The 15,453-nt window shown below is 35.3% G+C and overlaps 1 protein-coding gene across 1 annotated transcript in view; it reads right to left on the bottom strand.

Annotated features, from left to right (window-relative positions):
* The window catches only part of LOC107873385 (MND1-interacting protein 1-like), a 27,781-nt gene extending 15,986 nt beyond the window's left edge, over positions 1-11,795 (bottom strand). The window contains 3 exon segments of the mRNA XM_016720224.2: positions 7,838-9,218; positions 9,311-9,368; positions 9,820-11,795. Coding sequence (XP_016575710.1) covers positions 7,838-9,218; positions 9,311-9,339 — 1,410 coding nt within the window. The 5' untranslated portion in view covers positions 9,340-9,368; positions 9,820-11,795.
* Positions 11,796-15,453: the final 3,658 nt, after the last annotated feature.

The following is a 15,453-nucleotide window of genomic DNA, read 5'->3' as shown; positions in this document are numbered from 1 at the left end:
TCCCCGTCCTCCCCGTGCCCCAAGATCTCGTAAAACAACTAGTGTTGCATGACAATTTTTTGAACGTATATCAGATATTGAGGTGCAATACAATATTTGTCAACAAATATATAAGCATAGAAGTGGAGGCAAGCAAGGGGGTACGGGTACGTTAATGAAACATATAGCTGAAGCTCACAAAAGAGAGTTAAATATTGCACAAGGTGGTGGGGATGGTGGTGGGCTAACGCAAACTAGAATGGACCCAACAACCGGTCACATAGCGAAGAAGTATAATAAATTGAGGGACCGGGAAGAAATAGCTAAAATGGTAGCTGTGGGTTGTTTGCCTTTTAGTTTTCCTTCTTCTGATGCCTTTATTCATTATATACAAGCAATTTATTAATACTATGTTTAACGGTATTCGTAGAAGTACTTGTCGGTCTGATATTTTTAGACTCCATTCACAATATTGTTTTTATTTATCAACATTGTTAAAAAAATATTCAATGTAGATTGTCCCTAACTTCTGATCTTGGTCGTGCTGTAAATAAAAATGATTATTTAACTATTACTTGTCACTTGATGGATAATAATTTCGTGATGCAAAAACGTATTCTTACTTTTTTATATGATGAAGATCGTAAACATACTGGACAATTTATTGTTGATTCTATTGTTAAAATTGCCGAATATTACGGTATTGAAAATAAAATTTTATGTATTTCTTTTGATAATGCTTCTAACAACAAGACTGCTATAAAAAATTAAAATCTACGCTATCTCCGTCGTTGCCTGAAATTTTTCATATTAAGTATGCATGTCATATATATAATTTAATTGTAAAAGATGATCTTGAGTTTTTTGAGCTTTATATTGAAAAAATTCGTCTTGATGTTGGTTTTATTCAAGGAAATAATCGAAGATCGAGAATTAGAGAATTTAAAGTTAAAAGTCAAGAAAATGAACTTACACCGATATTGATGCCTGAGGAAATTGATACTAGATGGAATTCTACGTATGATTTTTTAAAAACTTGTTATAAATATAGAATTCCTATTACATTAGCTTTTAACCAACATTGTGGTTCATTTGTTGATTCTGCTGATTGCATGCTACATGATTCTGATTGGGTTGCAATTAATGATCTTGTTAAGTTTTTAGAAAAATTTTATGTAGCTACGGTTGAATTTTTCGGTGCTTATTATCCTACTGTTTGTAATATTTTGGCATAGATAGCCGATATTTCTGGTTTGCTCAAAGAATATAAAAATAAAGAAGGTTATAAAGAAGTTGTTAGTGTCATGTTTACGAAATTTTAAAAATATTTTTTTCCGATTCCCCCTATTTACTTGGTTGGTGATATGCTAAATCCGTGTATGAAATATAATAATATGTGCCACTTTAGTACTCTTATTTATACTAACTTAGAAATAAATACTAACCATGATTCTGAACAAGTACAACCTGATTTATGGATGGCTACGACTGATGCAAAGGATTACATAGAAAAATTATATAATCATTATGTTGATTTATTTGATTTAGCCGTAACTACAAATATCACTCCAACTATCGCTCCTCATCCTCCCGAGGAGCCATCATCTTCTAAAAGGCCGGCACATAGTGGTTTTCCTGATTCGTTTTTTGATTTAAATTGTTGGAACAGTGTTGATGAGAGAACTTATACATCAACTTATCGGGAAGAGCTGAAATATTATCTTCGGACGGCACCAAAGGATTGCAGACTACGGATCAACACGTTGGATTGGTGGAGGAGTAATGAAACACAATATCCTGTGCTTTCAAGATTAGCTAGAGATATCTTGAATGTTCCAAGGTCAACCGTTGCATCAGAGAGCGCCTTTAGTCAGGGACGACAGCAGCTTGGAGACAACCGACACTCATTGGGAAGCAATGCAATGAATGTTCTAGTTTGCCTCAGAGATTGAATTAGAGCAGAAAGAAGAAACCAAGGAATGGAACCGTAGCCAAGCGACGAGCTGAAACTTGAAGAAATTATGACTTCACGGGAGAACTCAGCAGAATCAAGTCCAATGCATGATTTTGCCCCCGTTGACTTCGACTATCCTATGCAAGTTCCCGTTAATATTAACATGAATGAGTTGGAAAAAATGATGCATAATTTGTAGATTTTTCCTTCATGTAAATTATAAATTTTGAATTATTTTGCAATCAATAAAATTCCCCAAATTCATTCACTCCTTAGTCCTTGCTTTTTATATATTTTTTAATTTAACAATTTAAAATCTTAAATTGAATTTCTAGTTTTCTACTTTAAATTAAAAACTTACTTATAATATATTATTAATTTATTATATTAAGTAGCATATGTTTTGTATATTTGTGTATATATCTTCTATAGAAGTGTATATTTAACGTATACATGTGTATATGTTTTATAAATTAGTATATAACTATATCTATATATATTGTAATGTATATATAATGTAGTATATTTTATAAGTAGTAGTATATATACATTGAATGGTGTGTATACACGTGTATATATCTTCTATAGAAGTGTATATTTAAGTATACATGCGTATATATTTTATGAATTAGTATATAAGTATATCTATATATATTGTAATGTATATATATTGTAGTATATTTTATAAGTAGTAGTATATATACATTGAATGGTGTGTATACACGTGTATATATCTTTTATAGAAGTGTATATTTAACATATACATGTGTATATATTTTATAAATTAGTATATATCTATATATATTGTAATGTATATTTAATGTGTATATATTTTTTAAATTCTAATGTAGTATATACTATATATATATGCTATATATATTATTTAACGTATTTAGAATGTATATAGGTGGGTATATGTAATGTATATTGAAAGAAGTTTTTTTTTTTTTTATATATTTTTTACCGAGTTTGACCGATTTTTTAATCGGGTTTGACCGGGTTTAGATGGGTTTGACTGGGTTGAGTTAAGTGGGCCGGGTTCGGGTGAGTTTTAATTTTTTCACTGTTGGGCCCGGCCCATCCCGGCTAGCGCTAAACCCGGCCCTGAACCGGCCCTCAACCCGTTTAAAATAGAAGGACCGGTTCCGGGTTGGCCCGGCCCGACCCGTTTGACACGTGAGACTTCTTATCCTAAGTTAAGGTGTCACATACACCCTCTTTTATGCACTCAACAACCTCATTGCGAATTGCTCCACCGCATGGGATTTGCTCAGCATCTCGACACTGAGGTTTGTTTTGCCTTATCAGGATTTGCCTAAACTCAATTGAACTCTGGCTCATATTGACGAGGCTGACACAGGAGTGACTCTGATACCATGTGTAATGAACCAGTCCACTGGTGATATTGTCCGCTCTGGGCCTGGACCTGCATGACTTTAAAACGCGTCACTAAAGTGTAAGATCTACTTACTTATATACACAATATCTCTCATTGTGTTTTACCTACACTAGACTTCTTATCTTAAGTTGGGTGTCACATTATTCCCTGTATGTGTTCTTTTCCCTTTCATTGTATTTTGACTTCACTAAGTCTACATGAATTACAAGAGATCGTAGGTCCTTTATGATAACTTCCATCTACATGATTTTAGAGCTGTCTCAACCCTTTTTCCATCTTCCACATTAAACACGTGGGGTAAAAACTATGTGAATAAAGTTCAAATTCATTTTTAACTACCTACTCCGATGCAAAATAGAGTATGGAGTTTCTAATTCTAATTTGTGACTACTTTCCTTTGAGCTATATTTCTAATTTCCTAATAGAAATTACTTACACATATACAATGATGTTTTTGATAATAATTACATAGCTTTGACTGAAATATTTATTGTTTAGATGAATCCCTTAGTGCATAGTTGCATTGCACTAAAGTGCCGCATATGAGGAGAAGCTCCAGCCTAGCTTTGCTGGCAATTTAATTGTTTAGTTGCACGCCTTAGTACATAGTTGCATGGCACCAAAGTGCCGCACATGCTAAGGAAGCGCCCAGCCTGCATAGCACCTGGCTTCAGGGGGTTAGGCGCACCTTTTACAATTTTATTATATTGTAAAATAAGGTTGCAACCCTATGGTCTTCAGGTGTTTGTGTTTTAGTGCACATGGCCGGCTCAAGGCCCAAGCAAGTGAAGCAATCGCTTGAGGCCCTCAAGATTTCAGGGCCTCATTTTTATGATTATTGTATGTGATATAGCTTGACTTGATATAGAATTTAAGAAATAATTTATTTTTTTAATATAGATCAAATTTAAGACATAAGTATTTGTATGGTTATAAATTATCGCAAGGTAAATGAGATTTAAAGATAAGTTGTTTTCTAAAAATTTGAAACGTATCATCTTTTTTTTTGGTTGAAATTTTATGATAGAAAAGTACAAGATCTTTATATAAAAAGTTACTTAGTCAATGTGAGAAGATCACTCATACACACAAGTTGGTCATAGATCCACAATCAATAAATGTTTACGACATATAAGGCATACAATCTCAATTAATTAAAGCTATAGAATTAATACTACAAAAATTTATTCTTTAACAAACACCTAATAATTTATTCATAAGATATCTTATGTAATAGTAAAACATTCTCATACTTTACAATCAATCGACTTCTCAGTCATAGATGGATGTAGACAAATCACCAAAGGTAAGTTGACCAAATCAGGTGTGGATCCCAACCCACACCCATGTTGCGTCTACACACATACAGCAAGGATTTTGAAGAGTTCGAGCAACATAGATATTATGTAAGCATCCCTCATCGAGAATGCTTTATCATTAAAATGAGGGAGAAAGGATGCTTTACATATAGAGCATTTATAGCCATGTCATTCCTCAAAAGGATGTTGGGTTCGAAATCGAGAGGGCGTCATGCGGAAGCTATTAGTTGCAAACTAATGGTGATAATTCAGATGACAAATAAAACATATATTAAAAAGACATATTATTAATATGATTCGGTCAAACGACCTACATATTAAGAACAATATTAAAAAAAATAAAACCTATGAAAAAACATAAACCTATGAGAGAAATCTCCCCCTAGACCAGATTTTTTAACGACTATATTGTGGATACTATTGTGTTATGGTATGAGAAGGGAGGTCTTCTATTTATAGATGACCAAAATCTTTGCTCCAAGAAAGAGGTTAGCCAAATATGAAAAAGTTTTATATTTTCCTTCTAAAAGAAAAAGTAAAGCTTAAATATAGTAAGAAAATCAGGGCAAAACCCCTAACAAATCTCCCCTTTTGGCTTGATTTTCTTCAAAATATTCTTGAACCTCCTTCTTCTTGTGCATGATCTTCGTTCTTCATATATATTCTTCATATATCACTGTTGTTTGACATGCTTTAAAAATTGAAGCTTTTTGGGTTAAAAATATATAAGTCCTTTCGGGTTAAAAACATTAGAGCCCTTTATAGGGTTAAAAATAAGCTTTCTTTTCAATATGTAATAGCAGGATTATTGAAAATATGATTGACAATCGTCTCCACATGTAGTTTTTGGACATATATCTTCATTATCATAAAATTTGTTGCAACTTTGTTCTCAACATGTCCTCAATCCTCAATCTGAACCATCGGATCATTGAACCATAGGCTTTGATACCACTTGTTGGGTTCAAAATCGAGAGGGTGTCATGCGGAAGCTATTAGTTGCAAACTAACGGTGATAATTCAGATGACAAATAAAACATATATTAAAAAGACATATTATTACAATATTAAAAAAAATAAAACCTATGAAAAAGATAAACCTATGGGAGAAATCTCCCTCTACACCAAACTCTTTAAATGATTATATTGTGGATGCTATTATATTATGGTATGAGAAGGTAGGTTTTCTATTTATAGATGTTCAAAATCTTTCCTCCAAAAAAGAGGTTAGCCAAATATGAAAAAGTTTTATATTTTCCTTTTAAAAAAAAAGTAAAACTTAAATATAATAAGAAAATTAGGACAAAAACCCTAACAAAAGAACCAATCTTACATCAATATCTTGCTATCTGCTAGCTCAAGGAGACAGAACTTGCACAAAGAGAAAGCATTTGTAGTATACAGTTATAAAAGCAATAAATTAATGCATGAAAATTTGGGAGGAAGAAGCCATACATCAATTTAAATGAATCTTAACAATGCATACGTAATTCTAAACTGAGATTACATGATCAAATTCTTGGTTCCTTGAAGGTTGAAATGAAAAAAGGCTCATCTAGAAGACTACAGTAATAAATGTTGTAATCTTTCTTTTGATAAGGTTTCAGTGAGTGGACCTAATGATGTCCACATGTTGATTTTGTGCCTGCTATGTGTAGGTTTCATGGTAATTGAATGGGGTTTCTAATGAGTTTCCTCTGTAACGGTTCTTCTCATATGCCTCGGTATCTCCATTGCATATCTGGAAAATCCAAAGAAGTTTAAACTCACTCCTCCAACGAAAATTTTGTTGAAGAGGAACGTCACAACTTTTGTTGTCGTATTTCAGGGGAATTCAAATTACCTGCTGAAGCAATCACAAGCTTGCTCCAGTGTTGTGAATTCCCAAATGAGAGAGAAGAACAGAGCACAATGAAGGTATTGACCCGTAAAAACTGAAATTGATCATACCCACACCACCACTTTCAATTCTTTAGGTAGAAACGTTATATCTCAATCTTTAACTGAATCTAGGCTTAGGCCATTAAATTGTCAGATGGATTCATCACAACAATTTCAAAATTGTGTGTTCGATGATAGTGGATGGGTTTACTGTGCAGAGGGACAGTTAGAACAACTCTTGTTAAAGAGTTTGGTTTATTTGTAAAATTGGGGTATTGCAAAGCTTGTTTCTTTGGGTTCTCATGAAGACGCGTCTATGAAATCTATACTCAGAAATGGGTACTGTACGGTGGTATGGATGGTTTGACTAATATATTGTATAACTCATTATCCTATTTGAGTAATGAAAATATTGCTAATTCGGAGCATATCTGGAAAAAAACAAGTAGTGGTTAGCTCTGTCTAAAGTAAGTTCCATGATTTGAATCTTGATGAGAATTTGAGGCAGGTCCATGGCCAGACGACCAGACAACCTTCTTGGAGGTTGTAACGAGGGCGAAGAAGTGCCTAAAGAAGCTTGGAGAATAGGAAAAACAGAAAAACAGTAAAGGCTCACGGAGATATTTCTCCAGAGAAGCGGAAGATCTCAGATTTGCAGCAACAGCTGATTGAAACTGAGAATGCAGATATTAGAGCAGAAAAGGAGGCTTGTAACCTATGATAATCTCCTGGCAGTCACTGAAGTTTCAGGTTCAAAACAAGTTTCGCGAGACGAAAACACCCAATCTTTTATCTCCATCCAGCTTCATCCTGCTTTTTAAGTTTAGTTACAGCTGTGAAGGAAAAAAGAACAGATAGGACTCCCGACAATCAACAGAAGTTCAGCCTCAGCCCATTGAGACAGCAAAAATAGTCTTAAAATGTTTGCCACATATAAAATAAGAAACTTCTGGATGAAGGATGAGTCAACTGTCATTTGACATGAATCTACTAAAATTTCTTAAAATGTATGCCACACAAATCCCACTTTCTTTATCAGCATGCAAATCAGGGTAAAGTAAATAAGAACCAAGATAAAGCTTAATCAAATAAAGTAATCTTAGGTAATGTGGGTGCAGTGCCTCGTCTTACTATTCAGATGCATCTCTGTATAAATCATGTCAAATCTAACTGATGATGAATAAACACACAAATACTGTACTAGAACAATCCTACACCCCTAGAATTTAAAAAGGTGCATTATTGGATTAGAAAGACCCCCCCAAAAAAATATTAGCCCAATTTCTTAAAAAGTGATGCAAATACCTCAGCTTCCTTTTGAGCTGCTTCAAGTTCAACGAATTGCTGCTTCAGATCTGAGATCTTCCTCTTCTCAGCAACAATATCCTCGTGCAGCTAGTTTTTCTATTTTCCCAAAGCTCCAAGCTTCTTTTGGCACTTCTTTTCCCTTTTAACAACCTCCAAGCAGGTTGCTGCTGATTCTGATGCACTTAACTTGTAAGCCTCCAACTCTGCGCTAGTTTCAGTATATTCATTCTCAAGCTTTTTTATTGTCAGGTTTGCACAGTGAGCTTGGTCAATTGCTTCCCGTAGAGCAGTCCCCATATGTGCCAAACTGTTCGTGGTAGTGTTACTGATGACCTGCTTATCCTTCTTAAGTCTTTGAGTCTCCTCCCTTTTCATCCGCAACATTTTAAGCTCCGTTAAGTCATTACTGAGCTTCCTTGCAGCTTGCATTGCCTTCTGGTGGGCCCACACTTTTTTCTCCTTCGCCTGCCTTTCTAAGTCCTTTATTTGACGGATCAATTTCAGAATCATCTCGTCCTTCTGGGCCAACTGCTCCGAATTCTCATCGAGATTCAAATTATGGAACTTTGTTAAGAGAGAGCTAACTACGTCTTGGTTTTCCAGATTCTGAGATTTAGAAGACTGCACAAGTCCACCTTCAAACACTGATGTGCTTCCACTTGGCAGGTCCCCACCAGACAAAGAAGTAGGACAAGCTTGGGACTGATTTTGCACATACTTGGAGTTTGCCCTTAATCCAGCAGCAAAAGCTGAGACGTTCCTCTTCAACAAATCTTTCATTGAAGGTGTGAGATTAAACTTCTCTGGACACTCTATCTCCCTTTGCAAAGATCCTGAGGTAAGCCCCTCCATTCCGGAAACCCCAACCACATTACTAGTGCTACTAACCGGGACACTAGCCGAGCCATTCCCATGTTGGGGAGGACGAACCGGAATTTCTATCATACAAGCCCGACCAACATGAAGATCACTCCTAAGCAAATACCACATTGCATCTCCTTTACTCAAATGTGGGTTAACTTGCTCCAACAAACACACCATACCAGCCAATAAACACTCCTCTAACTGCCTCAAATCAGCAAAGCTATGCTCGGTATCCTCAACATTTTCATTACTCAAATAAGACAATGAGTTATGCAATAAATCAGTTAAAACATCCACATCACCATAAGAGTAGCCATTTCTAAGTATAGCTTTCATAGCCACTTCTTCATCATAACCCAAAGACACAAGCTTTGCAATAGCCCAATTGTACATATAATCCAAATTCGTTAACAAGATATTTTCCAACTGTTCCTCTTTACAGTAGCCCCATCCATTAGCATCAAATACACCATTCTGAAATTGTTGGGATGAACCCATCTGACAATTTAGTGGCCTAAGCCCACATCCAATTCAGTTACAGATTGAGATATAAACATTTCTATCTAAAGAATCCAAATTGGGGGTATGATCAATTTCAGATTTTACCTTCGATGGGCTCTGTTCTTCTCTCTCATTTTACAACAAAGCTGGAATTCACGAACAACTAAAAACACAAAAAAGCAAAAAAAAAACTCAGAATTTATTAACACTCTATTCATTAACAAAGAATTAATATCAAAATCAGCATGCTTCATATTCTCATTCAAAACAAGCCCGAAAAGGGGCACCAAGCATTTTGCAATAAAACAGGCCGACAAGGGCATCAGTAGCATCAAAATGGCCTGACAAGGACATCAATAGCATCAAAATAATACAGGGCATCAGTAGCATCAAAACAGGCCTTAGAGCGGCATCAATAGCATCAAAATAGTACAGGCATCAGTGGCATCAAAACAGGCCCGGCAAGGGCATCAGCAGCATCAAAATAATACAGCCAAAATATATAAAATCTATGCTCCAAAACAGGCTGCCTGATTATCAATTCTAGAAAAATTCTAGTAAAAGGAAATGAACTTTACATGAATTAAGATTAGAGATTAGAGAGGAAAACTTACAGCTTAGAGATTATCATCTTTTCTTTCAGGTGTTGAGTAGCTTGACAGGTGTGTTCAGAGAGTGACGGAGAATTTGAGAAGCTTGCACAATGGAGGTTATTATGCTTATATACTGTGCAAAATGGAATTGGATTCTGAAAATCTTTTAATTTTGGATTAATTACACTAAACATCCTAGTGCTAAAATTAAATTATGGATAGACCCCATATATTTTAAGATCTAATATTTACATCTTTACACTATTGGAAATCCTATAACTATACCATATAATGGTATCTCTCATATACCTAAGAAATGAAGTTGTTCAACAACTATCTAAATATGGATTCAGCAATACATAATAAATAGGTTCATGTAATTGATGGTCATTCAATCAACCAAAATAAGAACATAGTTGAAAAAGTAGAGAAATTCAAAGGCTCAATTATATTAAAATGTAATAACATCCATCCTACAAATGGTTCCATCAAAATAAGAAATCTAGCTACTCATAATATTATTTAAGAGCATAGCATAGAATTCCATAACGAACAAGTAAAAGAAACAAAGAAAGTGAAACTCGAAGTTGAATTTTGTCACTTTCACTCCTTGTGTGTTCTCACCTCAAAAATAATGTGTCCCAAAAGTGATGCCTCTTCACAATATCTTTTCTAGGAAATTTACATGAGCTAGGATCTATAGGAACTCAAATAAACTCATTGGAACAATTTTGCTCGACTTGTCTAAACTCTCACTTTGCTAGGACCCTAGATGAGACTGGCCCGCTCCACAATTCCCTTATTTCTTGGCTCTCCTGTCTATGTTGCAAGGAGTGGACCTCAGATGAGTCCAACTATCCTTCAATCCTCATTCTTTTGCTTTAAATCAAACCAAACTTACATTTTTTTGGTTGAGTTCATCCGATACATTTTCTATACACATAAAACTGGTAAAGCTGATGATATGTGACCAGGAGGTCACGGGTTCAAGCCTTGAAACAGCCTCTGGCAGAAACGCAATATACCCTTGTGGTGGGGCCTTCTCCGGACTCGGCACATAGCGGTAGCTTTAGTGCACCGGGCTGCCTTTTTAAGGGGAGCCTTAGCGTAACTGGTAAAGTTGCTGCCATGTTACCAGGAAGTCACGGGTCAAGCCTTGAAAACAGCCTCTGGCAAAAATGCAAGTTAAGGCGGTATACAATACACTCTTGTGGTGGGGCCCTTCCCGAACACCGTGCATAGCAGTAGCTTTAGTACACCGAACTGCCTTTTTTTATAGAACTCGTAATAAGCTCAAAACACCCAAGATAATGACGTAACAATACAATTATGCATAAGACATGAGGCGATAACATAATTTTTTTAACTATAAATATATACTTTTAGCCGAACATCACCCTTCTACACTAGGACTTTTGCTCATCCTTGAGCAAGTTCAAAAATTAACATCATGGCTAAGAACAACTTTTAAGCATACTCATGCTTTAGATTGACAATAGTTTGTATCAATGCTTAGAGCTTAGCATATGCATATAGACATCTTTCTCAACCTTCATATGCCAAAAATTTTAAATCTTCAAATGATTTCTCCTAATATCCTGACCTCGAATTGGCTTTCTTCCTATCTAGTTCATGTAAATCAAGTGCTTTCAGAGATAAGGATTAAGAAAGAATCAATTTAGACAAATAAGTGCTTTCTTCCTAGCAATGTTTTCTACTATTCCGAACACACCCTTAGAATGCATTGTTTTTATTTGCAGGTTTTAGCACTCTAGAGCTATAAATTAGCCTCCCAAAATAAGTGAAGTAGAGAGAATTGCATTTTGCTACTCACTTTAAAAATTAAAAGAGAAAATGATCAAATACCCTTTCAATCTATACTTAAATTCTCAACAACTTTAAGGATTTCTATTACCCCTAAACTACTTAAAAATGAAATAGTTACCACCTAAATGCCTATGTGGCAATGTGAGTGTATGTCACTCTCTTTGAGAGAGTGGCAAGAAAAAAATATTAAAACTGTATTTATAATATTTTTTTCATAAATATATATATATATAAATTAAAAAATATTTATTCAATATTTGTTTTCTTTCTTTCTTCTTCACATCAATAGTCATTCCTTCTCATCCAGAAACGCTCTCAAAGAAAAAGAGCTCCAAAAATAAATTCATCAATGGCATCCACGGCTAATTTTCTCTTCATCTTCTTTGTTGCCATTTTCCTTCAACAATCCAATGTTCTATTCAACATGGGAATACCATCGTCACTAACTCCATCTCCATCTCCACCATCATCATCTTCTCAAATCTTTTTTTGTGAATTCATTCAAACATCATCAATGGCATCGTTCATCCATCATCTTTCTCGCCCCTTTTCAAAATTGCCGCTACAAGTTCTTCATAATTGTTGCCTCCACCGTCGATGACGTAAAATTGTTTAAATTATTTATCACTAACGACTTCTCGGCTTCCCTGAAATTTCTACCTATGTTCAATTTCATGAATGTGCTTCAATATAAAACACCCAAAAAAGTTCATTTTTTCAACTTTCAACAAAAGAAAATTAACCAAAATCAACGTAAAGATTCAAACTTTGCAGCAGTTATCACTAAAAGAAACAAGGACAAACAAATCTAAAATAAAATTAACAAGTGTATATATACTTCCTTCATTTCAGATTTAGAAAACTTATTTTAAATTTTGCTCCGATCTACTTGGATCTTAGATTTTTCTTGATTTAGGTAGGATAAACTATATTTCCATCCCACAGTTTGAATTTGAGAGATGTTGCCCGACGTCGTCTTCTTCACTTCTGTGTTCATCGCTGGAAAAGTTTTTTTTGGGGGGTAGAACATCGCGGGAAAAACTTTTATTGAATGAAAATGGCAAATAACACAAAAAAGAGAATGAAATGACAATGGAAAGAAAAGAAAAATCACAAAGAAAAAGGTATAATAAATAAAAATAATCAGTTTTTTATGGTAAAAAACAAAAGTAATATTACGTGCATAACACTCCCTACTATAAATTTGAGTGTGAGTTTTTAAGGACGTAATTATTTTATTTTTAAATAATTTAGGGGTAATAGGACCCGTAAAGTTGGAGTGTGGAGTTGAGAATTTGAGTATAGGTTGGAGGGGCATTTGACCATTTTTTCAAATTAAAATACACACTACAAACCCTATGTAATCCTAACTTGAACTATCTCATTCAAAACCTAAGCATACTATCAACACCAAACATAAAGAAGAGAACGAAAAAAAGCATCACTACTTAGGGACTAGGAACAGGGGTTGGGTTGTTTATGGTCTCGCCTTGTCAAAAGCATAATACACAAACATGCCCTTTTAAGTTGGCCGACTTCAGAGTTCAAAGTCAACCTTCGTGCTTCATATGACCATAAATGCTCCAATAATTAAACAAGTATCACTTCAGTATTAGGCTTATTGAAAGAAATTGTGAATGACTTTATGATTTTTCTTACATAGTAGTGCGCAAGTCTGTTCCACAAGATTAGAGTAGATAAATAGCTTTGCATGAATTAAATTTCTTCTATGTACATGTTTATGAGTCATTCAGATATTGATATCCTCATTTAGAAGGTAACAATGCTCATTCTGCTGTTAAAAGTTGAGATAAAAAGAACTCACCCTTTGCAACCTGCAGAACAGTAGGAGCAAATTCTGCTTCTCAAAGATAATAGGAAACAGATGTTATCTAAGCTCCCTTTAGATATGTAAAGAATGGTTCTTGGACCTAACTAAACCTCAAAAGTTAGCTCATGAGAAAGAGGATTGCCCAAGGCCATATAAGGAGATCAAGAACCTTTTAACCCACCGATATGGGACTCCAACACCCCCCGTACTCTCAGGATTGGACATCTGGAGCGTGGACAATATAAGATGGGGGACCCAACATCGAAAACAAATGAATTGGGTGGGCCTGACTCTGATACCGTGTAAAGAATGGATCTTGGACCTAAGTCAACCTCAAAAGCTAGCTCATGAGGGGGGGATTTCCAAAAACCATATAAGGAGATCAAGAACCTTTTGCCAAAAACCATATAAGGAAATCAAGAATCCTTTAACACACCGATGTGAGACTCCAACAAGATATACATTGCAGCAAAAATATGTGGATCCCCTCCTACTTGGCCTGGCTGCTTATTTACTTGCACTTTGTATTGCTGATTCCATCTAACATGTTGTTCAAGCCTATATAGAAAACATTGTAGCTTTTTCGTCTTCTCAAGAGACGGTTCATGAGACCACCTCAAAAAAGAGAGAGAGGGAGAGAGGGAGAGACAGTTCATGAGCTTGCCCGTCTTCAAATAAATCTTGCAAAAGGGCCTACGTAGTTACACCAAAGACCCGGATTCTCTGTTCAATTAGAACCCAGCAGCAGGGGCATACAGCTCATCCCTTCTTCCCGTAGTTGTCATTGCAGTTTGCACATAGAACCTGATGAGCAAACAACTGAAACTTCACTAACCATGCAAATTAAGCACTCCCTATCACCACTAACATCCTCCTCAGAAGAATCCTCCAATTTATCAAAATCATGCAGCATCAGCACACCAACATAAGTGGTGATTTTGTGTTTCCATTTGAGAAAAAAGGAAATGTTTACTCCTCCATATGATTTTTGTCGAACTTCTGACATGAAATTGACCTTGATAGGCAAGGTTTCCATATAAATCGCATTGTTTTGATATGTAATTCAGTTTGTATATTCTGATGTTCAATTCCAAGGTCCAAGATGGTTTCTTGTTGGGTGCAGCAAGAGCTTTGACCATATGAATGATTACCTCGAGCTCATTTGCTGCTTCTCTCTGTTCTTTGCCTTTCATCCTGTCCATTTTTTCAGTTGATTTTAGTAGTAAAAGAACAGATGATAAAGCTAGGTCATGCAAATTAGTGAACTGCACAGCATATCACAAAAAGGAAAAGCATGTCTGTGTTTTCGCATGGAAAAAAAAGGCACAATACATAAACATGTCCTTTAACTTGGCCTCAGATCACATCTATGATTCCAACTTTGGGTGTACGCAAGTAGGCACTTAAACTTGTATAAAGTTGAACAAAATAGACACGTATGTCCTATGTGGCGTCGTACGTGGCCAATTCTTGTCTTATGATGCGCCTTGCGTGTATTATGCCACATAGGACGTGTGTGTCTACTTGTCCAACTTTATATAAGTTTAAGTGTCTATTTGTGTACACCTAAAGTTGGAGGTCATAGATGTGATTTGAGGCCAAGATAAAGGGCATGTTTATGTATTGTGCCAAAAAAAAAGTAACATTGAGATTAAAATGATTTCAGCATCATGAACTTGAAGAACTGACTACTATAGATGGATGATCTTTTCCTATTCAAGTGACTAACTGTCGTATGGAAGGATTTCAAATAAATAATATTAGTATTTGACAATGTAACAAGAGCAAGAGGTTTGATCTTGCTAGTTTAAGCTCATAGAATTAGGATATGGCCAGCTTGGCCATGTTTATGAGTGAAATACACTTGCCTTATAGAAAAAAAAAACGAAGAAAGAATTAAGTGGAGATGCTACATTTCAACAGATTCCTCTTAAGGCAGGCGCGTTTGATCCAACTCTTGTATGCTTGCACTTCAATACTCTCCTACAGCACCTAAC

Source organism: Capsicum annuum, chromosome 1 (assembly GCF_002878395.1).
Source record: "Capsicum annuum cultivar UCD-10X-F1 chromosome 1, UCD10Xv1.1, whole genome shotgun sequence".
NCBI classification, from domain to species: Eukaryota; Viridiplantae; Streptophyta; class Magnoliopsida; order Solanales; family Solanaceae; genus Capsicum; species Capsicum annuum.
This window is presented reverse-complemented; position numbering and strand designations above follow the sequence as displayed.